Source organism: Plasmodium knowlesi (genome assembly GCF_000006355.2).
Source record: "Plasmodium knowlesi strain H genome assembly, chromosome: 2".
Lineage (NCBI taxonomy): Eukaryota > Apicomplexa > Aconoidasida > Haemosporida > Plasmodiidae > Plasmodium > Plasmodium knowlesi.
The window spans coordinates 337,050-360,695 of record NC_011903.2 but is presented as its reverse complement, the minus strand read 5'-3'; the positions used below and the strand labels follow the sequence as shown (position 1 = coordinate 360,695).

At 41.9% G+C, this 23,646-nt stretch overlaps 7 protein-coding genes across 7 annotated transcripts; 2 read left to right on the top strand and 5 right to left on the bottom strand.

Annotated features, from left to right (window-relative positions):
* Positions 1-50: 50 nt before the first annotated feature.
* On the top strand, positions 51-497 carry PKNH_0208600 (uncharacterized protein; the record flags this gene model as incomplete). Its single annotated transcript, XM_002257721.1, has 1 exon — positions 51-497. The coding sequence occupies one exon, from the start codon at positions 51-53 to the stop codon at positions 495-497; it is 447 nt and encodes a 148-aa protein (XP_002257757.1).
* A 417-nt stretch (positions 498-914) lies between these two features.
* On the bottom strand, positions 915-2,648 carry PKNH_0208500 (uncharacterized protein; the record flags this gene model as incomplete). Its single annotated transcript, XM_002257720.1, has 1 exon — positions 915-2,648. The coding sequence occupies one exon, from the start codon at positions 2,646-2,648 to the stop codon at positions 915-917; it is 1,734 nt and encodes a 577-aa protein (XP_002257756.1).
* A 1,183-nt stretch (positions 2,649-3,831) lies between these two features.
* Positions 3,832-4,453, bottom strand: PKNH_0208400 (uncharacterized protein; the record flags this gene model as incomplete). The annotated part of the gene is made up of 2 exons (XM_002257719.1): positions 3,832-4,304; positions 4,438-4,453. 2 exons carry the CDS (start codon positions 4,451-4,453, stop codon positions 3,832-3,834), a joined length of 489 nt encoding a protein of 162 aa, XP_002257755.1.
* A 1,354-nt stretch (positions 4,454-5,807) lies between these two features.
* PKNH_0208300 (conserved Plasmodium protein, unknown function) lies at positions 5,808-6,343 on the bottom strand (the record flags this gene model as incomplete). The annotated part of the gene is made up of 2 exons (XM_002257718.1): positions 5,808-6,019; positions 6,133-6,343. 2 exons carry the CDS (start codon positions 6,341-6,343, stop codon positions 5,808-5,810), a joined length of 423 nt encoding a protein of 140 aa, XP_002257754.1.
* A 754-nt stretch (positions 6,344-7,097) lies between these two features.
* Positions 7,098-8,195, bottom strand: PKNH_0208200 (uncharacterized protein; the record flags this gene model as incomplete). The annotated part of the gene is made up of 1 exon (XM_002257717.1): positions 7,098-8,195. The coding sequence occupies one exon, from the start codon at positions 8,193-8,195 to the stop codon at positions 7,098-7,100; it is 1,098 nt and encodes a 365-aa protein (XP_002257753.1).
* An 884-nt stretch (positions 8,196-9,079) lies between these two features.
* PKNH_0208100 (conserved Plasmodium protein, unknown function) lies at positions 9,080-13,251 on the bottom strand (the record flags this gene model as incomplete). Its single annotated transcript, XM_039113787.1, has 3 exons — positions 9,080-10,293; positions 10,525-12,941; positions 13,109-13,251. The coding sequence occupies 3 exons, from the start codon at positions 13,249-13,251 to the stop codon at positions 9,080-9,082; spliced, it is 3,774 nt and encodes a 1,257-aa protein (XP_038969404.1).
* A 5,166-nt stretch (positions 13,252-18,417) lies between these two features.
* On the top strand, positions 18,418-23,398 carry PKNH_0208000 (SICAvar, type I (fragment); the record flags this gene model as incomplete). The annotated part of the gene is made up of 5 exons (XM_039113786.1): positions 18,418-19,291; positions 19,525-19,637; positions 21,133-21,246; positions 21,943-22,590; positions 22,882-23,398. Coding segments are annotated over 5 exons (2,266 nt in total), but the record flags the coding sequence as incomplete, so codon positions are not given.
* Between the last annotated feature and the right edge of the window lie 248 nt (positions 23,399-23,646).

Genomic DNA, 23,646 nt, shown 5'->3' with positions numbered 1-23,646 from the left:
CCGCTAAGAGCGCTACCGCCATTTTCTACTCGCACCTACGCACTTCATAAATGGGCTGTAGTAAAAAGAGGAATAACGAATTGTTATTTCCAGTTGCGAAGCTGCAGAAGCATTTTCCCCTAATTGAATGGTGGCAGGGGAAAGAAATTTTGCACAAAATTCAGAAAAAAAATCAAAGGAAGTTTGAGAAAAATCCGTGTGATAGTTTATGGGGGAAATTCATCAATTGCTTGAGGAAGTACCCGCACACCTTTTCCAAGTGCAAAATAGAAGGCACGCGATATTTGCAATGTCTGTCATCCATCAACCAGGCGGAAGCAATAGACAAGCCTACGAATTATGTAAAGGTGTTGGAGTACTTTAAAATTTTCAACGAGACCAGTAGATTTAAGTACAAGAAGCCGGAGCTGACGGATTATTCCTTTTCGCAGAGTTGGCCTTTTAGCTGCGAGAAGGGAGACACACAGGACAGGGGTGACAAGGGGAGCGTTGTTTAACTCCAATCAGTTATTCTTCCGCTGTGAATTTCTGCGTAAATGCATTCGTTGCGCTAGCACATGTAATGCATTTGTGTTTTTTTTTTTTTTTTTTTCAACATTTACACGAACTGTTCATAACATTTTGGTTAGTCCAAAAAAAAAAAAAAAAAAAAAAAAATAGCTACCTAGAAAGGAGCATAACGTAAATTTTTTACCTTAACAAGGCATTATCTTTTTTTTTCCAACAGCGCAAGGGTGCGCATTGTGTGGTAACAATGAGGAGGGCCCAATACAGAAAGGATGCGGTAAGATTGGGTTTTCCCCCTTTGGGGAGGATTTGCTAACCTTAGATGAAATACATGCAGAAATAATAATTTCCCGCGTGTGATGTGTTGTCTACACGCGGAGTGTAAGCCTCTGTAGAGTCCTGTGAAGTCAACCCTGTGAAGCGCTGATCTTTTTTTCCTCGCCATTTTCGTTGACAGGCTCCTCCATGGCGTTTGCCCGTCTATCGGTGACCGAGTAAATGATGTCAGACAAATAGTTCTGTTGTTCCTTTTCCGATCTACATTTTCTCCATTTCCAAAAGTGAATTTTGGCAGTCTTATATCCCAACTTTTCAAAGTGCTTGTGTTTCATTTGGAACGATGTATGCCTCACAATTGTGTCCAAATCGATGATGATTTTTTTTTCATTTTCGATAAAGTCAACTGAAAACGAATTGACAATTTGTAGGGGAACAAAATTTAATTTAAAATTTGGCGCAATTGTATTTAGCACATTTTGTACTTCGTGAAATGTTTTCAAGGCTTGCAGTTTTTCGTGGTCAATTCGGAGGAAGTCATTCATGGCATTTAGCCACGAAGGGGATACATTGTTCAGGTCGAACATAAATTGTTCATCCCCTGCGAGATAATAAATGGGTTCCCTTATCTTGGCAATAAGCGTGAGCGACTTGGGCACATTTCGCTCGAACAACAAGTTAATTAATTTGGTTAACTTTTCCCTATCGACGTAATTCTTGTAATACGTAGCGGCATGTACAAAATCGATGATGACAGCCGTTTTTGTGGTATTAAAATGGTCATAATTTATATGATCGAAAATTTTGCGAATTTTATTTTCTTCATTTATTTCGTTCATGTAAAATGTGTACAGCAATTCACACAGCGTCGTAACGTTACAGTCTTCCAAGTGTTCTTCCACATTTTTGTAAATCACGTCAATATGATTTGTCGTGGTGAATTTCAGTTTAGTTAAATTGTATAAAATATTTACCAACGCGGGGTGATGAAAATGAGATATATTGTCAAATACGAGATTGCACAGACGCCTGATGAGGAAACCTCGGGGGATACCAGCCATGGACAACGTCTTCAATGCGAGTGTGACATCTTTTGTTGTAAAGCGATCGATTTCTTCACACATTTTCTCGATGATCAAATTAGTTAACTCGATGTCCAAATTCTGGGAGAGTCTCATACTCTCCAGTAGCTGTGTTAGCAACGTCGGAGTGTACGCATCGATGTTGGAAATCGTTTCCTTTTTCACATGTTCAAAAAAATATTCATTCACATTGTTGCAAAGACTTAACGCAAAACATATTCCAACCATGTCTCGAGGATTTACATTCATTTTTTTTAAAACCTGCTCGCTTATTTTGGTCAATAATTTTTTTATATCATCATTATTTATGGATAGACTGACCAATCGTAGGGAGAAATTACACAAGTACCTTGTATTCATTATGCTTATCCTGCTTTCGATTTCTTCAAGGATGCTGATAAACTTGTCGTCCTCTACAATTTTTTTCCTTTCCTCCATTTTTTTTCTACTTAAATTTTTCACCATGTTGTACAGCTTGTCTATGTTCATATTTTTATTTTCTTCAAAAAATTTCATGATTTCTTCGTTGCTCATGTGTTCTTCCATTTGGCTGTCCTTCGCATAGGAGACACTCGTACCGGTGGCCATATTTCGCTTCCCCTCGAACGGGTTGGCGCGGTCCATCGGCCCACTGTTCGTCATCATGTTGCCCCTGTTACCTATGTTGCCTACGTTGCCCAGTCCCTTCTGCAGACCGGGGAGGCAACACACCTTCCGGCTTCCTGGGGGGGGCGCCGCCACCGCGAATCCCCATCGATTTACGGCTTTCTTCAAAATTCGCATTTTGCACAGTAGGCAGCACGATGTAAGGTTGCACGGCGTTCTTCCAATGTGGGAAGTTCAATTTTAGCTTGTGCAGCGTTCTTCCCAGTTATGCAATTTTTTCTAACTGCTCACCTGCACATACACGTTGGGAACAACACGAATTTTTTCCTTCCCTCTTTTTTTTCACGCGTTAAACACTAGGGGAGAAAATTCCTCTACGTGGAAATTGAAAGAAAAAAGTATATGCTCATTCGCTTTCCGCACGAGCTGCAAACCTTTTTGCTGTCACTTTAGATTTATCAATTGGTGGTCACGTGCTTCTTCTAATATTCTGTAGAGATATTAAAATTTTATTTTATTTCTATTTTATTATTTATTTATTTTATTATTTTATATTTTTTTTTTTTACATACTGCGGCAGAAGAAAAGGTGCGCTTTTCTTCGGGGATTACATTCAGGTGAAGCTGCATCGAAAGTGGCCCCCCGTTGGGAATAAAATTGCGCCACGTTACTTTGTGGCAAGCAAAAGTAGGGTAGGCCTTCTATAGGTTGGGGGGAGGAACGCATGTGCATAGAGGTGAACTACCCAAATCAGGAGAGAGTGACGCGAGAGTGACATAGCCATTCGTCCTCTGTGACATGACACTCTAAAATATACTCAATTCCGCACAGGTGTGATGATAAACCTTGTAAGCAGAAAATACAACATAAAAAAAAAAAAAGTTGCCACGATGACAAACCCGTTTTGCTCAATCCGGCACATCAGGAAATGTCCACCCAATTGAGAGAGTTCCCACTTTAATTGCAGGAAAACCTCGCTCCGAACTTTTTTTTTTTTTTTTTTTTCTTTTGTTACTAATCATTGTGTGGGTATTAGTGATGCTTTTTTGCCTTCCTAAATATGATTCAACGATAAGTAGGGGGGGGGCTCGAAAGTTCGTAACAGAAAATGTGCAACAATAGGAAGGGGACAATTCGCAATGTTATGAGGATGGTTAGGTGATCAAACTAGGCATATGCACGCGACACAAAAGGAGGAAAGGGATGAAGCCCACATCTGTATGAGAGAGAAGAAAAAAAAAGAAAAAAAAATATAATAGTGGGATAATTCGAGTGAAATGTTATCCTTCGCCATCCCCCTCTTCTTGGGGGAAGTCACCGATTATGGGGTTCATCTGGAAATGCAGTATGAATGATGACCTCAAAATGTGTATAGATCTGATACTCTTGTGGTGAGCTTTCCATTCACTAGGCGATGTTGGAACTGTTCCGGAATGGTAACTTCTGTCCATTCTCCATTTTCGTTTTCAAAATGAATGTTCATTTCGGATGACAGTGCTGTGGTAAACTCCGACTCTTTGTTCTCCTTGGACAGATAAATCTGCACTCCCGTAGATTTGTCAATCGAAATGGAAGAACAATTACCCAAAACCTGCACCTTCACTTTACTGGAACTAATTATTTCGATGGATGAAATTAAATTTTTTAAAACGACGTTACAATTGGTACACTTGTGCATAGCAAGCGATTTAAACTTTTCATTTTCGATTACGAATGTCGTTCCTTCACAGTGGTATATGTTCACTGCATTATTTACTTGTACTTGGTCAAGTGTGACTTTTTTTTCATTCTTGTAGTTGGACACTTCCCATTGGTTGTCCTTCAGTTTGACAGCTGCAGTATGTGTGTGTGTGTAAGGAGGGGGAGAAAGATGCACATATAACAGGAACGCATAGTGAATAGCTTTTTTTTTTTTTTTTTTTTTTTTTTTTTTTGTTCATATATTTTTTTTTCTTTTTTTTCGTACCTCCTTGGCTAGTCATCTTGTAAAATCGTGTTACCCAAAATGATACTTTAAACAGGGGTGGTGTTGCTTTTGGTAAACAGGGGAATGAATTCACAGAGGGGGACGAAATTTCACAGGAGGAAATTTGCAACTTCTTTGGGCTGGGTAAAACTGATGATCGGAAATCGGTGTTCCATCTCCGGGATCGTATCTTTCGGTCTGATTCTTCCTCTCGGGCTTTTCCGTTTGATTTACCCCCGTTTGGTTGTTTTCCTTTCGCTGCCTCTTTTGAGTCTTTTTTAAGTTCCCCCAATCGTTCCTTTTTTTTTTTTTTTTTTTTTTTTTTTCCTTCTGGTGATTCCCCCAATCAGCTCCCCTTTTCCATGGGGCAATTTTCTTCGACGGAGCACGGAGGTGACAGGAAATCCGCGGTGCAAATAAAAATGACACGACGTGATTAAGCGTGTTGATTGGATTTTCCCAGGTGAAAGGAAATAACGGCGCGGCAAGGCAATCATTTTTACACACCGGAAAACGGGAAAAATTGCTAACCGAAAAAAAAGAAACATTTCAGAGGGAGGGAGTATAATTAGTTGTGAACAGGCCCCTCGTGCGCGCGAAAAACAGGAACATGTGAGTCAGGTCAATTGTGCCTCCGCGCTTATGTGTAGTCAGGGTAGTTTTTTTTTTTTTTTTTTTTTAACGCAGATGGGATGTCCTTCATCCCTCCTGTAATGTGTGCACCGCGCCACGGTGAACCATGCGGGAAAGAGGAAAATCGTGAGTAGGTGAACGGAAGAAACCTCATCAGGTGTGCGCGTGGCCACCTGGATAAAAGAGAAAAATATATCACCAGCGATTCCTCACGAAGTTGTGACCAAAAGAAGGCAGTTAATTTACACCACAGTCGGAAAGGCCGTTCGATCGCAGGCAATTCCTGTGCACGTACAGGTACATAAAATGCCAGTCCAAGTTGGGAGACGTTTCGCTCGCCGTTCGTCTAAAATGATTTCCTCCAACGAGGAAAAAGGAAGATGCAGCCCTTCATGGGGCGCACATTTTTCATGCGCAAGTTGAATTACCCATTGGAGGAATCAGTGAAAATAGCAGTTTCCTTTCTTTTTTGTTTTTTTTAATTCATCCCGCAATGTGGGGGTGTTCTCCAAAAGAGTTTTCTCGTAATGACATTCGAGACGGGGGAAAAAAAAAAATCCTCTTCAATGTTTGGTGTAATCCACAAGAGGGGGAAGGGAAAACAGAGGAGGTGACCCCGTTTTGTGTCCAACTGCACGTGCGTTTTCTCCGCCTCCGTTAACACGCTAAACAAGCTAAACAAGCTGAACAGGCTGAACAAGCTAAAAACGCTAAACCTGCTGAACGTTCTGAACGTGCTAAACGTAGGGCACGGTTGGGTTGACCACATAGTAGTTTGTGGCGTTCTTCATGTGCTTCTTCTTCGGTGGGTTGTTTTCCAAATTATTTACGTAGAGAAATACCCCTATGCTGCTCACTAGTATAAACATGAACAGGAAGATAACGGCTCCCCACATCAGGCGGTTGTAGTAAATGGTAGACGTTCCCATTGAGTTGTTGTCGAATAGGTCTGCGGGAGGAGAAATGGGTACCGGCGTGAGGATTGCGCAAGTGAGCATACAAAGGATATAAGCACACACACATGTGTGTATATTTTCTTCTTTTACGGTGCGGAGGCCCAACCTCTGTATGCTAAGGAAGGGTTGTAAATGTGCGCAGACTTCATTTGCAAAAAATTTCGATCCAAGTCGTCACTCAAGGTGGGTATCTTGTGGTTTTTACGGAATTTATTTCTGTACTTGTCCCTCGTGCGCGTGTTGCTGGGGGTATTCTTCGCCCAGATTAGCCCCAGGAGGAGCAGAATCAACAGGGCAATTCTGACAGGCAACTTCATCCTACTGTATGGGGGGATGTGGAGAACCACTGCTGGTAGGCAAGAAAGGGAGGAAAGAGAAATGGCCAGAAGAAATGGCGAAGCTAAGTGGAGAAAAGAATCCACTTTTGTATGTTTTCTCATAGACACCCGTGAGACCGTCTCAACACCGTGTGCCCCCCCTCCATCTGGCATGCACACCTGAAACAATCGAGGATGCCCACAGCCTCTAAACCAAACGAGAGGGAACTTCCCCCAAATGGGCAAAAACGGAGACAAAGAAAATATATGGCGAGTGTATTTTATTTTTTTTTTTTTTTTTGTGTGTGTGACACTGGGGATACGAAAAAACAGGTGGAATTTTTTTTTTTTTAAATCATCTGTCCACATGAAAAAATGGGCATTCGTTTTGGGCACCCGTGGTGCGCGGGGATATGCATACGCGAGTTCTTCCGCAGCCATTCAGAAGTGTCCTAACGTGGTAACTCATGAGCATTTCAACGTTCCCATTAACGTGCATTCCAACTGAGGCAACCACGCGCATGCGTGAGGAACGCACAACAATTTGAACAAAAAAAATATATTGGTAATGGTTTAAAAAAAAAAAGGAAAAAAAAAAAAAAAAAAAAAAAAAAGAACAAGTCTGCCACTGGGTGGGTGGAGCACAAAGTAGAAAATGTCCACTTGGAACAGAAGGACGCGAGGGCAGTTCTCTGCAAAGTGGCATTCCTTCATCATGGCGCCCCGCGAGAAAGCGAAATCGTCTGCACGCGGATCAAAAAACTACCTTATCGTTAGGGTTAACCCAGTTCATAATCTTCACGTTGGCAGAGTTCCCCACGGGTATGTCCACGTCCACACGCTTGGGCACGGGGTCTCGGCGGTCTGGCAATGGGAAGGCAGAAATGGACTCTACCTGAATAACCTGCCTGTTGATAACATCGAAAGTGTTTTTGTGTCCCTGAAATTGGTCGTCTTCGTTTTGTACATTCTCAAAATCACCAATGTCTTTGTAACCTAATTTCTTTGCATATATTAATTCCTTAATTTTTAAGACAGCTTCTTTTTTGCTAATTCGTTTTGTGTCTTCATCGCATAGCTGATTTTCCCGAAGGAATCGCTTCACACTTTCCTCCTTGTAAATGGATTCGATGCACTTTTGGGAGAGGAAGTATCTCTCACTCAGCTTCTTCACAGAAAATCGAAATGGATCCATGGAATGAAGAAAGTAAATGTATTCTCTAAATAATGGGTTCAATTTTTTATGTTCGGGTAATTTTATTGGGAAGGTTCGATGCAAAAATTTTTTGAACCCACTATCTTGCCAATATCTATAGTTGTCCAATGTCTCTAGGGTTGGGTTCCTGAACCCTACGAAATCGCTGTAACTGAGCTGGTCGCTGACATCTCGACTGTACTCCTCTTTTATGTTTTCCGCAGGGTCGTTGGGTTCATTCAGGGATGTTCCTCCGAGGTTTGTTTTTCCCTTCTTCTGCTCATTTACATCCGAAATTCCTTTCACCTTTTTTCGGCGCGTCGGAATCACTACTTTGTATCTGTACGGAACTGTGTACGCGGGGTTATCACTAACTGGGTGAGTACCATAGTAGCCTCTTTTTTCCTTTTCCTCATTGCCCCTTACATTTGTTTTTTGCCAACTTTCGGCCCACCTTGCACTGCTGCTCTTCTCGTTCGGTTGCACATATGATGGGTAATCCTCATCCTCTCGTAAAGGAGGGTCTATCAGGTTCTGCACATCTCCCACTTCGCCAAGGATGCCACCGGAAATACTTCTCCCTTTGTCGACTGGGTACACGCGGCCCGGCCATTTTCTATTGCCGCGAAGCAGGCGTTTCCCGAGCGACACAGCCATGGGACACAAGCGGTGAATTGTTAACACCGCCGAGGAGCGTCGGTGTGGGTTACTATGAGGTGATGTGCTGAAATCAGGCTGACACCCATTGTGGGGTGTAAACTGCTCTTCGCACTAATTAATTTTTTTTCCAAAAAGTGGGCTATTTGCGCAATCACGTTGAAGATGCAATTCGCTAGCTCGCCTCACTTTTACGAAAAAAAATTTAACTATTTTGCAGAAAAAAAAAAAAAAAAAAAAAAAACATATAGGCCGCACGAAAAGGGGCAACAGTGCGGACGCAGTGTAGCTTCTTCCGTTGGGACAAATGAACCTTCTTTTTCCAATCCACAATGTGCATCATCGTAGAAGGTTCAGTTTTTGCCCCACTGAACGTGCAAAACGTAGCAGAAGTGGAGAAAGAATACAAGAAGGGAAATTACCCATTTTGGAAAAGCAAGCAAATTTTTTTTTTTTTTTCTCTCTACCCATTTTACATTCGAAGCAGCTACATTTGCGGAAGCAGCGACACATATACAAGTTTTCCCAGGACATACAATTGATCCTCATCAGGTGGACCTCTATAAAATGAGTCCTTTGCCAGTTTAAAAAAAAAAAAAAAAAAAAAAAAAAAGAGAGAAAAGAAAAGGTTTTACCTTAAGAGTGGTTATACGGCAAAATGTGGGTAGTATGGAAAGTAGGGCCCTACGTGGGGCCGGCACAAATGGAGTAACAACAATGGTGAGGTGAAGGTACCACATCACCCCATGTGTTGGAACCAATTCATATAAAGGGGGAAGTGCAGCAATATAGTGAATATTATTTGGTGGGCCACAAGGTTCACCCTCCTACGGCGCTCCGCTATTTTATCCATTTCCACAGTGAGTACATCTTGGGAACATTACCTACGAACTTTCTCCCCAGGCCGTCTCCGACACAGATATTTCGCTGGGCACATTCTTATACTCAAAGGCCAGGGAGTAATTCGATTCACTGGATGAGCAGTCCACTTCGCTCTCCTCGTTTACCACCCGCTTATCACCACTACCACTTCGGCTTCGGCTTCGGCTTCGGCTTCGGCTTCGACTTCGACTCCGACTCCGACTTGTGCTGATGGTGGTCCTGACTTTTTGCTTCTTCTTATTTCTGTCAAGGGAGGCCGCATCTCTTTTGAGGCCATTCCTCCCCCCATCGACTTCTTCACCACCGTTTGGTACATCCACACTGGAGAAGTCGCTCTCGATATCATCACCCATGGGTAGGTGATCACTTCCAAACGTGTTGCTCTCATCATCTCCACTGTCCAGTACATCACTACCATCCTCATCACAGTGAATGCTCACCGATTTGAACACCCGGCCAAAGGATCTACGCACTTCCTCAGGCAAAATATACGCTCGTAAAAAATGTGTAACTAGACATTTCATTAGCGTCCGATTATGATAGAAATATTTTGGCTCCCTTAAAAAGTGCATGCATACATTTATATGGTGGGAAAAGTAGAAGGAGTTAAATCGCTTGAGTAGATGGACAAAGTGTTTGTTCATGAGAAAGAAGAGGGGAACGGAGAGGTAGACTTCTCCCTTCTTCCTCTTCGTACTAACTTCCCCTTCTGTGATGGACACGTTGGTGGAACTACCCGGAACCTTGTCTTCCAGGTGCTGATTACATATGAGAGCCTCCCACAGGAACTGCACATAGTGGCGGTACACGTAGTTTCCACTGAAGTTGTTACAATAAATGTAGAATCCCAAGTCGATGTCATCACAGGAGGGGGGCAAAAAGAGGTCCACACGCTCAAAGGCGCAAACTAACACGTAGAGCAAACCGGCTGTGAAGAACGTCATAGCGCTACTCAAATGAAGAATGAGGCTTCCCCCCTTTTGCAAATAATTGAAGCATATGATTAAGCTGGAAACCAAGTAGTTCTTCGTTCTTATTTCCTTCTCAACGACATGTACATAGTTTTGAAAGAGCTGCGTGTTGAGGTCAATGAATACCAGAGAGCAAACGCTTTTGTCTCCCAATTTTTCCTTCAACATTTCACTGAAGTACTTGTAGGGAGTTTTCCTTTCGTACAGCTCCTGCACGTTTAAGGGGGATGTGACGTCTTGTGGCTCTGCGGATGGGAGAGAAGAGAATTATCCATGTAGCGATGTAACCGTGTAGCGATGTAACCGTGTAGCGATGTAACCATGTAGCGATGTAACCATGTAGCGATGTAACCATGTAGCGATGTAACCATGTAGCGATGTAACCGTGTAGCGATGTAACCATGTTGCGACAAGGTACGCCCAACTGAAGCGCGATCGAAGGAATTAACTCCAAAATGGGCACAGCATGAACTCACCTGCATTGGGCCTACCACTGTCCTCACCACCGACTTGATCGTCCGATCCCTGCAGCAGGATGTGACAACCAGATCCGAACTTTGAAAAGAAGGAGCTGACGCTAGCTGAGGTGTCTCCACTGATCACTAAAAAGTTGCGAAGACAAGACGAATCCTCAGTAAGATCTACGTGGGCGCAATTCCTAAGAACGAAGAGGCAGTCAATGACGCTGCAGCAGAATTCGTGTCCATCCATAAGGTAGGAGGAACAGACAGGTTCGCACCGCTTCAGAACCTGTTTGATGCTGTTCATTCCCATGTCACATTTATTGTAATAGATATGCTCCCTGAAGAGTAATATATCCCTGTATAATTCCTTGTCCAAATAAAAGGGGTTCTGAAAATGCCACGGTTCCTTCTGAAGGTAACATCTGAACCAGTTCTTGTTGGTGAAGTATACTTGCTTCTTGAGGAGCCCCTCGAATTCTGCTTCATGTTTTTCCAGGAGAGTTTTATCCACTGAGAAGACTCTCTTGCGGATTAGGTTTTCGTCTAGCTGGAAGAGGCCACTGGTGGTACCGTCGGCGCCGTTAATTTTGCTACCTCTCTTCTTCCGCGATGAGGCCTTGTTACCCTTAAAATCTATTCTTCTCAAAAGCGCGGTGATTTGTTTTCGATACTTGCGAACGTTGACCCCACGGTTGGCGGAAACACCATTGCTGATGTTTTCATTCGTCTCGTTCGATTCTCCCGTACCTTCGAAGAAGATACTCCTTTCTGTACCTGCATGTGCGGGAAGGTTTAAGGTGCTCCTCAATTTTTGTAACTCCTTCTTTGAGAAGGGCGCCCCCGTGTAGGGGGAATTCCTAGAGCAACCTTTCCTGTTCCCCTCCCAGTGTGCATCCGTTTTGTCCATATGATCCAACTCATCTGCGCGGTTTTCTTCATCTGCCTGATCTGTGTGGTGCACGGCGAGGATGATCCTCCCGTGGTCTAAATACAAATCGTCCATCAGTCTGAAGAGCAGCTTGTCCTTCTTCCTAATGTCCACAAGTCGTTGTTCGTCAAAGAACTGCGAAAGGTACATCCTCTTGGTGTTCTCGATATTTTTCTTCATCAGATTCGTGTTTGATACATTTATGCATTTTTTGAGGTAGTAAATTAGGTAATCAACAAAATGGTGAATGCAGTTCTGGTATTCTCGAAAGAAGGTTTTCTTGATCCACTTTCTCGGGATGACATTTCTCCCTCTAAAGCTTCCTCCCTTTTTCACTCCCCCGTTAGAGTCTTCCGAAATTTTTGTTCCTAGCGTGCTTAGCTGATTGCCCTCCCCCAAGTGGGGAGCAATCTCCCTCTGTGCTCCCAGAACCCAATTATTTAAGCTGGACAAAAAGATAGATGTGATACCATTAAAATGGATACCTACTAAGAAGACAACATTGCGTAGGTGACAACATGATGGTCTGTATACCTCCAGCTTCTTGAAACATATACCTAGGATGGAGAAAATAGACAGGAGGAAGTTATCGAAGGATAATTTCATTTTAATGATAAAGCAACCCCCAATATCTACCATACCCAATGCACACACTAGTTGACTTATACTCGTAATTCTTGCAGTATGGTTATTCTCTTCCATTATATGTTGCTCCCTCTTCCCCTTCTTACAGTACTCCATCACATCATCTGTGTTGATACTATTAGCCGTTATCAGCCGGAACAACTTCACCTTCTTGTTACTCTCTCTCACCGTTTGGTTCCATACATGACTGATATTTTCTGGATGGATAATGCTGCCTGAGTTGTTTAGCCCTGAAATCCACTTCTCATTTTCTTGCATGTAGAGGTAGTAATACAGTGGGTGGAATTTTTTCCCTTTCTTCTGTGTTATCGGAGTTATGGTATGTTCCACATCTATTTGTCCTGTGCGAGTGGGTTCGGATTGGCGCTCCCGCTTTGCATGCTCCTGCTGAGGGGTACTCCCTGCATGAACGGTCACACCTGCGCCATCGCGTCTATCATCAATTACAGCGTGGCGCTCCTCCCCCTGAGCATACTCGTCGAAGGGGTTCACACTCATACCCATCCAATTGTGAATAACATGGTGGAGTTTATGAACCTTAAGGTAATAATTTAGGCAGCTTATAAAGTTGGCTTGCTCATCAAAATGGAAACTGTTCAGTATGAACGGTTCCTTGCTCTGTTTCGTGTCTATGCACCTTTCCACTATCTTCCTCTCCTTCAGGAGTTCGTAAAAATATATCCAATCTTCACATTCGACTTCATCGTTAATTTTATTTTTTTTTATATAGGACACTATGTCCTTGTCGTACTCAAACCGGTTCACGACGTCTTTGTACTTGTCTACAATTTTTTCGCAAATTTCGTCGTAGTACCTTTTCCTCTCCTGGAGCTCTGCTATCTCCGCTGCATCTTCGCTGGGGGGGGGGTGAAATGGGAAGGAAAAATGAAGGGCAACATGCTACGCCAACTTTTACGAGGGAACGAACTGTTCAAGTGTCATAACATAAGGAAGCGTCATCGAGGAGGGGTATTCCTCTTGGATGTATGCACGACACTTCTTCACCGATGTAATTTCTCATACCTGCCCAGCTCCCTCCTGATGGTGTCGCATCTGCACACACGCTTCCGCTTCAGGCAATAATCGCAGCTCTTGTCCGATTTTGCAATTTCATCTCCGGCGAATATGTCGTTCAGGTTGGTCTCGAAGGTAAATGTGTGATTCATGATTGGGTATGCGCATGTTTGGAATGGGAGCTAGTTAGCGATCGCGGGGCAGCACCCATTAGTGATCACGTCAAAACAGTCGACTCCCGACTACAAGAGAACACCGATTCTCGAAGACGAGGAAAGAATAAAATTGCCACCAGCGGAACAGCTCATTCATTGTCCTGGTTCCCTTCCGCTAACAATCTAGGGCGACAGCGCGTGAGGTCTCCCTCGGTTATTCGTCGTGCTTGTTACAGAGGAAATTGGGAAAAAAAAAAAAAAAAAAGAAAAAAAAGCGAGGTGGGGGATACTGCGGGCATGCTAGTCTTCCGTTTATATATGCTTAAACATATATTGTTACGGTAGCGACGAATATGTACCTAGGCGCATGATGGTACAAGCCTTGCGGCGGCTTGCGCATCTACTATCCTATATATCTTATCGCCTTAACCTATTTGGGCATTCCCAGGACGGCTCACAGGCGGAGTTCTATAACTGCGCTGTAAGCCGTACTTTCTCTGCACTGGGGAAATGGGGAAGTATCCGTTTCCTGTCATTTTCCCTTATCCTTTGATCTGTCGCATACAGGAGGCCGCAGTGGGTAATTAACATGTGCATAGCGTGTATGTGACGCGTACCTACGCTTGTACACTGCGCTAAATTACCTGCACTAACATGCTCAGGCGAACCCAACAGGTGGTAACCTAGCTCTGCTGCGGCGCGCGTTCCTAGTGGGACATGGTCACGCATTCTGCGCTTCGGAAATAGCCTTTCGGGATTTCCTAGCCAAGTTCCCTACACTACACGGAAGTTCACGTAACATATATAAGGTTGCTTGTGGGAATGTGCCTAATTTTTTTTTTTTTTTTTTTTCTCTCTTTTTCCCCCCTTTGTTTATTTTGTTTCTTTTTTTTTTCTTCGCATGTTGCCCCCAACGAAGCTGAACGAAATCGGGGGACATATATCTAACGCGGTCCAGGTAGCTTTGTGGAGGAGCGGAACTTTTTTAGATTTGTACACTATATAATCAGAGGCCATAATCGGAGGGACTTGGAAATATTTTCCTACTCCTGTAATGTACATAGAAGTAACGGAGGGTACAGGTTTATGTTAAGGATCACGAGGTTACATAAGTAAAAATGGGAACGTATTATTTTCACTCATTAACTCCCATATGGGAATATCACCCTTTGGCTACACTAGAAGTGTACATTGATTTCGTTGAAATCTGGTGAACTTTCACCCCCCTTTACGTACTGCATCTATGTTGGTATACATATTTTTCATATTTCAAATGAAGGAGGCTCTCAAGGATATTATCTTTATCGCCCTCACGGAGACATGTAATTTTTTTTCTACACTTTTTTTCTGGCGCTTGGTGTTCACTTCCGATTGGATGTAACTGAAGCGTCGCTTATACAAACAGACAATTCCCATAAGTTGCAATAATGGGTGAACCCTATGTAACTCCTTTTGGCGCGCGTTCTTTTACCTTCACATCCTTTCCTTGACGTATACCCCATTTTTATATCACGGCAAGGGACTTTAGAACTGAAGGGGACTGTATCCATTGGGGGTTATCATTTTAAATATTTTTGCACACAGGTCACTCCAACCTTTTTCTTTTTTTTTTTCTTTTTCCACTTTTTGTGCATGCATAATGCGCAGAAGTGTAGTGGGTTTCTGGAGGTTTACCGGAGGAAGGGACTCCCTCGTACTGTCAACACATCTCTACGCAGTTGTGTCATTTGTGTAAAATGGAAAAATATAGTATTTCGATGGGCGGATCAAATTCTTACCTTTTGTTGTATGTTTCTTCCAGGGAAGCGAGGAAAATTAAAAGTGGTACTCTGCATTCTCCATTTATCTGTAACTGTGTGTAACTTCACATGTGTAGAGGAAAGGGGGGTTGTCCCCTCAAATTAAACCAAGGCGCATACACCGCGTTGCCCCTTTGCAGCTTTTGCATAAGTGTACACCGAATATGCGCAGGGGGCACATGTACTTGCGGGACCAAGGATACGGAAGGCACTTCGAAATGTGCCAGATGTTAGGGGTGTGTGGAATTATCGTGCACATGGGCAAGTTCCAAAGAAGGATTTGACAACCATTGGGGTAAGGTCGTGAAGGTGGGAAAATTGCTACACCGTATATTGGCAGATAATGGTCGAATTCGACAGAACAGACCAACGAAAAAGGAAAAAAAAAATGAGGAGCCCTGAAGTGTTGTAATGTAAGGACGGGGAGAAGACAGAAGGTAAATAACCCAACGGTGAGGGTAGCTGCAACAATGACTTCGTTTTTTTTTTATTTTTTTTTTCCCCCTTTTCCACCTCCTGTTGTAAATTTTTCTTCGCATATCCGCAATTTCCTTAAAAAGGGGGAGGAGGGGAAACTGCGCTAACAGTAGGACCCTCCCCCAGGGAAGGAGGGAATATAAGGACACAAATTTTATGAGAATGTGTGTTCTAATTGCTCAAACATGGTGCAACATTCTTTTTTATATTTCCTTTTCTGTTCTTTCTTTTCTTTTTTCCTTCTTTCCTTTTCCTTCCTTTTTTCTTTTTTTTTTTTTTCTTTCTTTTTTTTTTCTTTCTTTTTTGAGAAGCTTGCGGTGTGTGGAAACGAAAAAAAAAAAAAAAAAAAAGGGATGGAAAAGGAAAGAAGGAAAAAAGAGAAGAAAGAACAGAAAAAAAATATATAAAAAAGAAAAGAATAAAAATCTTATAGAAGGAAAGAATGGAAAGGAAAAGTACAGGACAGCAAGAGTAAGGAGGAACGTTTCCCTCCCGTCTTGGTGTTACATTTACATTTTTTGATAATCTATATTTCAAGTATCACCTGGGTTACTATTATTTGTTCCTCCTCTTCTGCCCCTGAAAAAGTGTGTATCCTATGAAGGAGGAGAAGTAGTATTCTGGAATTTTCTGTGGAATAATTTGTTAAAACATGTGTGGTTCAAAAAAACTTCTCCACTTTTTGCATCTATTGTTCTGGTGTTTTCTGTGGACTATATTTCGAAGTTGTGTTGGGCGCTTCTCCTTCTCCCGCTATTACTGTCGTTCCCCCCCATGCTTCCTAATCCAGGGGAATTCTTTATCAGAGGAGTTACTGAGGGGTCTAAGTACGAACAGAAAAAGTTTAAGGAAGGTTTAGGGTTTAGGGTTCAGGGTTTAGGGTTCAGGGTTTAGCGTTTAGGGTTCAGGGTTTAGGGTTCAGGGTTTAGAGTTTTAGGGTTCAGGGTTCATGGTTTAGGGTTCACGGTTTAGGGTTCACGGTTTAGGGTTCAAGGTTCATGGGTTTAGGGTTTAGGGTTTAGGATTTAGGGTTTAGGGTTCAGGGTTTAGGGTTCAGGGTTTAGGTTTCAGGGTTCAGGGTTCAGGGTTTAGGGTTTAGGGTTCAGGGTTCAGGGTTTAGGGTTTAGGGTTTAGGGTTTAGGGTTCAGGGTTCAGGGTTTACGGTTTAGGGTTTAAGGTTTAGGGTTTAGGGTTTAGGGTTCAGGGTTCAGGGTTTTAGGCTTTAGGGTTTAGGGTTGAGGGTTCAGGGTTTAGGGTTCAAGGTTTAGGGTTCATGGGTTAAGGGTTCAGGGTTCATGGGTTTGGGGTTCAGGGTTTAGGGTTCAGGGTTTAGGGTTCAGGGTTTAGTGTTCAGGGTTTCGTGTTCAGGGTTTCGTGTTCAGGGTTTAGGGTTTAGGGTTTAGGGTTCATGGTTCAGGTTTTATATTTTCATGGTTCAGGCTTTAGGTTTCATGGTTCCGGGTTCAGGGTTTAAGGGTATAGGTTTAGGGTTTAGGGTTCCCGTTTCAGGGTTCCGGTTTCATGGTTCCGGGTTCAGGGTTTAAGGTTTAGGGTTCCCGGGTTCCGGGTTCCGGGTTCAGGTTTTAGGGTGTAGGGTTTAGGGTTTAGGAATTTAGGGTTTATGGTTTCAGGGTTTATGGTTTCAGGGTTTATGGTTTCGGGGTTTATGGTTTCAGGGTTTAGGGTTCTATGGGTTCAGCATTCAGGGTTCAGGGTTTCAAAGTTTAGGGTTTCGGATTCAGGTTTCAGGGTTTAGGGTTCATGGGTTTAGGGTTCAGGGTTTAAGGTTTAGGGTTTAGGGTTCAGGGTTCATGGGATTAGGGTTTAGGGTTTAGGGTTTAGGGTTTTGGGTTCATGGATTTAGGGTTCAGGGTTTAGGGGTTTAGGGTTCAGGGTTTAGGGTTCAGGTTTTAGGGTTTAGGGTTCAGGGTTTAGGGTTTAGGGTTCCGGGTTTAGGGTTTAGGAGTAGGGTTCCGGGTTTAGGGTTTAGGGTTTAGGAGTAGGGTTCCGGGTTTAGGGTTTAGGGTTTAGGAGTAGGGTTCCGGGTTTAGGAGTAGGGTTCAGGGTTTAGGAGTAGGGTTCCGGGTTTAGGAGTAGGGTTCCGGTTTCAGGAGTAGGGTTCCGGGTTTAGGAGTAGGGTTCCGGGTTTAGGAGGAAGGTGTCAGGGTTTAGGAGGAAGGTGTCAGGGTTTAGGAGTAGGGTTCCGGGTTTAGGGGTAGGGTTCCGGGTTTAGGAGTAGGGTTCCGGGTTTAGGAGTACTGTTCAGGGTTTAGGAGTAGGGTTCCGGGTTTAGGAGTAGGGTTCCGGGTTTAGGAGTAGGGTTCCGGGTTTAGGAGTAGGGTTCCGGGTTTAGGAGTAGGGTTCCGGGTTTAGGAGTAGGGTTCCGGGTTCAGGAGTAGGGTTCCGGGTTTAGGAGTAGGATTCCGGGTTTAGGAGTACGGTTCAGGGTTTAGGAGTACGGTTCAGGGTATTGGAATAAAGTTTTAGGGTGTCGGAATAAGGTTTCAGGGTAATGGAATAAAGTTTTAGGGTATTGGAATAAGGTTTCAGGGGTATAGGAATGAGGTTTCAGGGTTTAGGATTATGGTTCCGGGGTTAGTTTTAGTTGCTTTAGGGGAGGGAGAAGGAAAAACTCCTCGCTGACAGGGACCGGATACTACACCAACCTAATACTACACACCAACCGGATGGCAGGGGAACCGGAAACTGCACACCATAACCCGGCAGCAACGAACCCAACAGACAGAGAAAAAAAGAAGGAAAAGAAAGGAAAAAAAAATAAATTTTGCGGGAAAAGGAGGAATTATTAGTACGTCTATATATGTATATGCACCATTCCAGTTGCATAAATATTATTTTGCCAAAAATTTTCCTTTTTTGATTGTAGGCGACGTTGAAGGATGATTTGATCGGAACATGGAAAATTTTGGAAAGTTGGCTTATGTATAGCGGGTCAAATGAAATAGCGAAATTGTGTGACAAAAGTAAGGGACTTTGGCCGAGGGGCAATTGGCCCGGATATATGGAATTGTTGTGTCAACCTATATTAGAAATAAAATATTTCATGAATGGTATAAAAACGGAGAGGAAAGGGCATGGTGATCCAAAGGATATTGCACCAACTATTGAAACTTTGAACGAAGCACAACGGTATTCACGTTGTATTGTTGGCGCTGTCGCCTTGTATACAATTTATGGAGATCACTGTAAATTGAAGGACGTCATAGAGAAGATTGAAGAGGAAATATCACCTAAAGTGGACGAAAAATTAGAGGGCTACTTGAGGAAGGACGGAGGGAACCTCCAGAACCAACTGAATAAATGTGAAGGAATAGACATCCCCACCCTATTGGTAGGTAAAGCACTCCTTCAAGATAAAATCAAAGAATGGGTTAGAGAAGATAGGGCGAAGGGCAAAGACGAAGGAGGAGCCTGGAGGGCTGGGGGACAGTTGTTGTGGAGAATGAAGCAACGTTGTACTAATAATAGGCCGAACGACATCGGGAAGGTAGAACAGGTGATGGGGGAAGCAAAGGAAAATAATAAAGGAAGTACAGCAACATTCTTAGGAATAAAGAGTGATGATAAAAGTACTGAAGGAGCTCTGATGAGTGAAATAATGGAGGATGACGACAAGTTCTCATCATCGAAATTAGGTGAAATGTTGAATACAGCAGTGAAGGAGGCCATGACGGGGGGGAAGAACATAAATGTAGACAGCCTAGTTCAGAGTATAAAGAAGGGAGCAGAAAAAACAGTAGGTGAGTTTTTTAAGGGGGAATGGGTATGGAACGAATTGAGGGGAAAAGTGTCTGGGAGAAGGGGGGAAGGGAAAGGGAAATCCCTTCCCCTTCCCCCCCTTTCTCTTTTTTCCATCCTTTTCATTTCTTAGACACCTTCCCTTTCTTACATCATTCATTATCATTCCTTCTCCTACATGTTCCTGTTTCATCCACCAATCCAACATTCCATACCATATCATTCCTTTTTACAGCTGAAGCATGTACCCAAAAACGCAGCGGCAACGGTGTCAAGGATGATTTATGTAGACGTGTAGAATGTGTTGCACGACATTGGGAGAAAATAAAGGAACCAACGGGAACTGCGGTAAGGGGGAAAAGAAGAAAGAAGGTTTCTTAAGGGGGGTAAAGGAAAAGGAAAGTTTAAAAGAAAAAGAAAGAAGGAAGGTTCTTTTTCCTAGGTTATTAGAACAACAATATGGCCTGGTACTTAACCACCCTAAGGGGAGGTAAGGAAAGTTCTGTTTAAGGAAGGGAAGAAGAAAAAGAAGGTTTCTTAAGGGGGAAGGAAAAGAAGAAAGAAGGTTTCTTAAGGGAGAAAGAAGAAAGAAGGTTTCTTAAAGGAGGAAAAGAAAAAGTAGGTTCTGAAAGGGTGGAAAGAAGAAAGAAGGTTTTTAAAGGGAAGAGAAAGAAGGTTCAGTTCCTTCGGTTTTTTAGAACAATAATATATGGCCTGGTATTTAATCACCTTAAGGGAAGATAAAAAAGGTTCATTAAAGGAGGAGGAAGAAGAAAGGTTTTAAAGGAGGAAAAAAGAAGAAGGAAGTTTTTTAAAGGAGACAAAAGGAGGAGGAATTTTAAGGGGGAAAAGAAGAAAGAAAGTTCTTTTTCCTCGGTTACTAGAGCAATATTGTGGCCTGGTGTTTAATCACCTTAGGGGAGGGAAGAAGAAGTTGAAAATTTTTTCTTTTTAATTTCTTTCCTTTGAGGAAAAGAAAAAGAAGGTTTTCAAAGGGGAAAGAAAAAGAAGAAAGAAGGTTTCTCAAAGGGGTAGAAGAGAGGAGGTTTCTGAAGGGGGAAGAAAAAGAATCTTTTCTTTTTTTCTATAGGTGTTTTAAAGGGTAAAAAAAGAAGAAAGAAGGTTTCCTAAGGGGGTAGAAAAAAAGAAGGTTTCTTAAGAGAGAAAGAAAAAGAAGGTTTTAAAGGAGGAAAAAAAAAGAAGATTTTCAAAGGGGGGAGAAAAAAAGGAAGGTTTAAAGGGGGAGGAAGAGGAAAGAAGGTTTCTTAAGGGAGAGAAAAGAAAGAAGAAGGAAGGTTTCTTAAGGGGGAAGGAAAAGAAGGTTTAAAAGGGGAAGAAAAAGAAGATTTAAAGGGAAGGAAAAAAAGAAACAAGGTTTTCAAAGGGGGAAGAAAAAGAAGGTTCCTTAAAGGGGGTAGAGAAAAAGAAGGTTTCTTAAAAGGGGGAAAAGAAGAAAGAAGGTTTCTTAAAGGAGGAGAAAAGAAAGAAGGTTTCTCGAAAGAAGGAAAGTAAGAAGGTTTCTTAAAGGAGGAGAAGAAAAAAGAAGTTTTTCAAAGGGGGAAGAAAAAGAAGATTTAAAGCAGAAGAGAAAGAAGGTTCATTAGAGGGGGAAGAAGGTTCTTTCCTCGTTTTTTTAGAACAACAATATATGGCCTGGTACTTAATCACCTTAAGGGGGAAGAAGGAAAGAGTGTTTAGGGGGGAGAAAGGAAAGAGTGTTTAAGGGGGGTGGGGGGGAAGGAAAGGGAAACAACATCCACATACACAACACAATTTCATCCTTTTCTTTCCATCTTTTTTCATTTTTTTTTTTTTTCTTTTTATAGCTCAAGTATGTATTAAGGAGAAGACTGAACCATGTGAACGCTTATCATGTATTGTTCAATACTTAAAGACAAGAGATACAGCAGCAGCGACAGGAGCAGTACCAGGAACAGGAGGATCAACCACACCAACGGTAAGTGGGGAAGGAAGGAAAGAGAGAAGACGACATACATACAGACATACATACGTATGTATGTACCTATGTACATACATATATACATACATATACATATATATGTGTATGTACGTATGTATATATACATACATATATGTGCATACATATACAGACACATAGATGTACAGATGTATACATATATACGTGTATGTATATACATATACATATGTATACATACATACATATGTATGTACATATACATATACAAGGATGTACAGACATATACATATGTACGTATGTACATATACATATACATATATACATGTATATGCGTATACATAAATATATATGCGGACGCATATGTGTATATACATATACATACATATGCATACATATGTACATATGTACATATGTATGCAGACATATATGTATACACATATGTGTATACATATACACATACATATGTATATAGAGGTATACATATGTATGTACATATATACGTATGTACCTATGTACACATACATATACATACATATGTAAATATGTATGTACGTATGTACATATACATATATATACATGTATATGTATATGTATATGTACACGTATGTATACATATGTATGTATATACATATGTATATATGCATATGCATTTATGCATATGCATATATATATATATATATATATATATATATATATATATAACTACTTATACAGAACAACTTCTGGGAGAAGGAAAATGGCGATGTAGCCAAATTATGGCAAGAATTGTCACAAGCTATGATAGACAACGGCAAAAATAATCAAAGTGGATGTGATGGAATGACTGATGCATCTCCTTCTGAGCAGACGGCATGCAAATTTTTGCATGCCGGCTTCAAAGAACTGTACAATCCGACGACGTCGTCGGCGTCGACGTCGTCGACGACAGGCGACGTCTTAAAGAACAACCCATCGTTTAGACAAACGATGGGTTGTTTTTTACTTCATGCTTATGCAAAACACATGAAAGATAAAGCTGTTTGTGACATAGAGGAAGGAATAAAACAAGCATTTGAATCGTGGCAGGACCTGAGTACTAAGGCAGCAGGCGCATGCAATGACAAAGATAAAAAATGTATTCCATGCAAATGGGAAGAAGACAACTTTAAGGGTTGTGAAATTGAAAAAAAAGGCGCAACCGGCGAAAAGGAAAATGTTGAGAACAAATTGAAGAACATCATCGATAAGGACGGCAACGACCCCAAAATGAAGGAAATGGCGCAGAAGATAAATGAAGTGACCAAACTCTGTGACCAAGTCAAATGTGTCACAGCTCGATGGATGAGCCAAAATAAGGCCGGCGGCACCGGAACACGTACTTGGGTAAGGAAAGAACCATTACACATACATACACTTACGCGTATATATATACATATATACGTGTATACATATGTATGTATATACATATATATACTCACATATACACTTACATATGTATACATATGCATATACTTATATGTATATATACATATACATATATGTATGTACATATATACATACATGTATATGTGTACGTATGTATGTATACATATGTATGTATATACATATGTATATATGCATATGCATTTATGCATATGCATATATATATATATATATATATATATATACTTATAGGATGAGGTATGGGGACAAGTCCAAGAACAAATCTCCCCCCTTCGCACTGCCTTGGGCAGTGCCACAAAAACGAACAAAGGGAACGTCGAATCCTACTGCCAGGGCCTTCCGCAAGGAGTCGATAAGGAGGCTTGCCTCCTTATAGCAGCAGGATTAAAAAACCTCTACGACATCCAAGAGAGCGATGCCGTTGAGGCATCGTTCAAAAGAACAATGCGTTGTGTTCTATTAAATGCCATTGCAGATAAACTACAACACGACAACTTTCCATGCAAGGATGAGAAGAAAGTGAGTACAGGAATAGATTATGCTTTTAAGACGAAAAATAAAGATATAAAGGATGCAAGCGACGGTTGCAATGATGATAACTGTTTTCAGTGTGAGAGGTATGAGGATAATTTTAAAAATTGCAAGGTGAATAACACTGTTGAAGTAAAGGACAAAGTAGAAGAAGTGCTTAAGAACGAAGGAAAGGAAGAAATGACGAAAATTAATGACCAAGCTATAAAAGACATATGTAAGTAAACCCCACCAACCCCACCCCACAACTCTAAAACCACTACCACATTTCGATAGTAATGGTAGTTGTGTTGGTTGTATGTTGGTAACAACCAACATACTAACACAAAACCAACATACCAACACAACCAACATACAACAACACAACACAACCTACTAACACAACCAACACAACCAACACAACCAACACAACCAACACAACCAACACAACCAACACAACCAACACAACCAACGCAACCAACACAA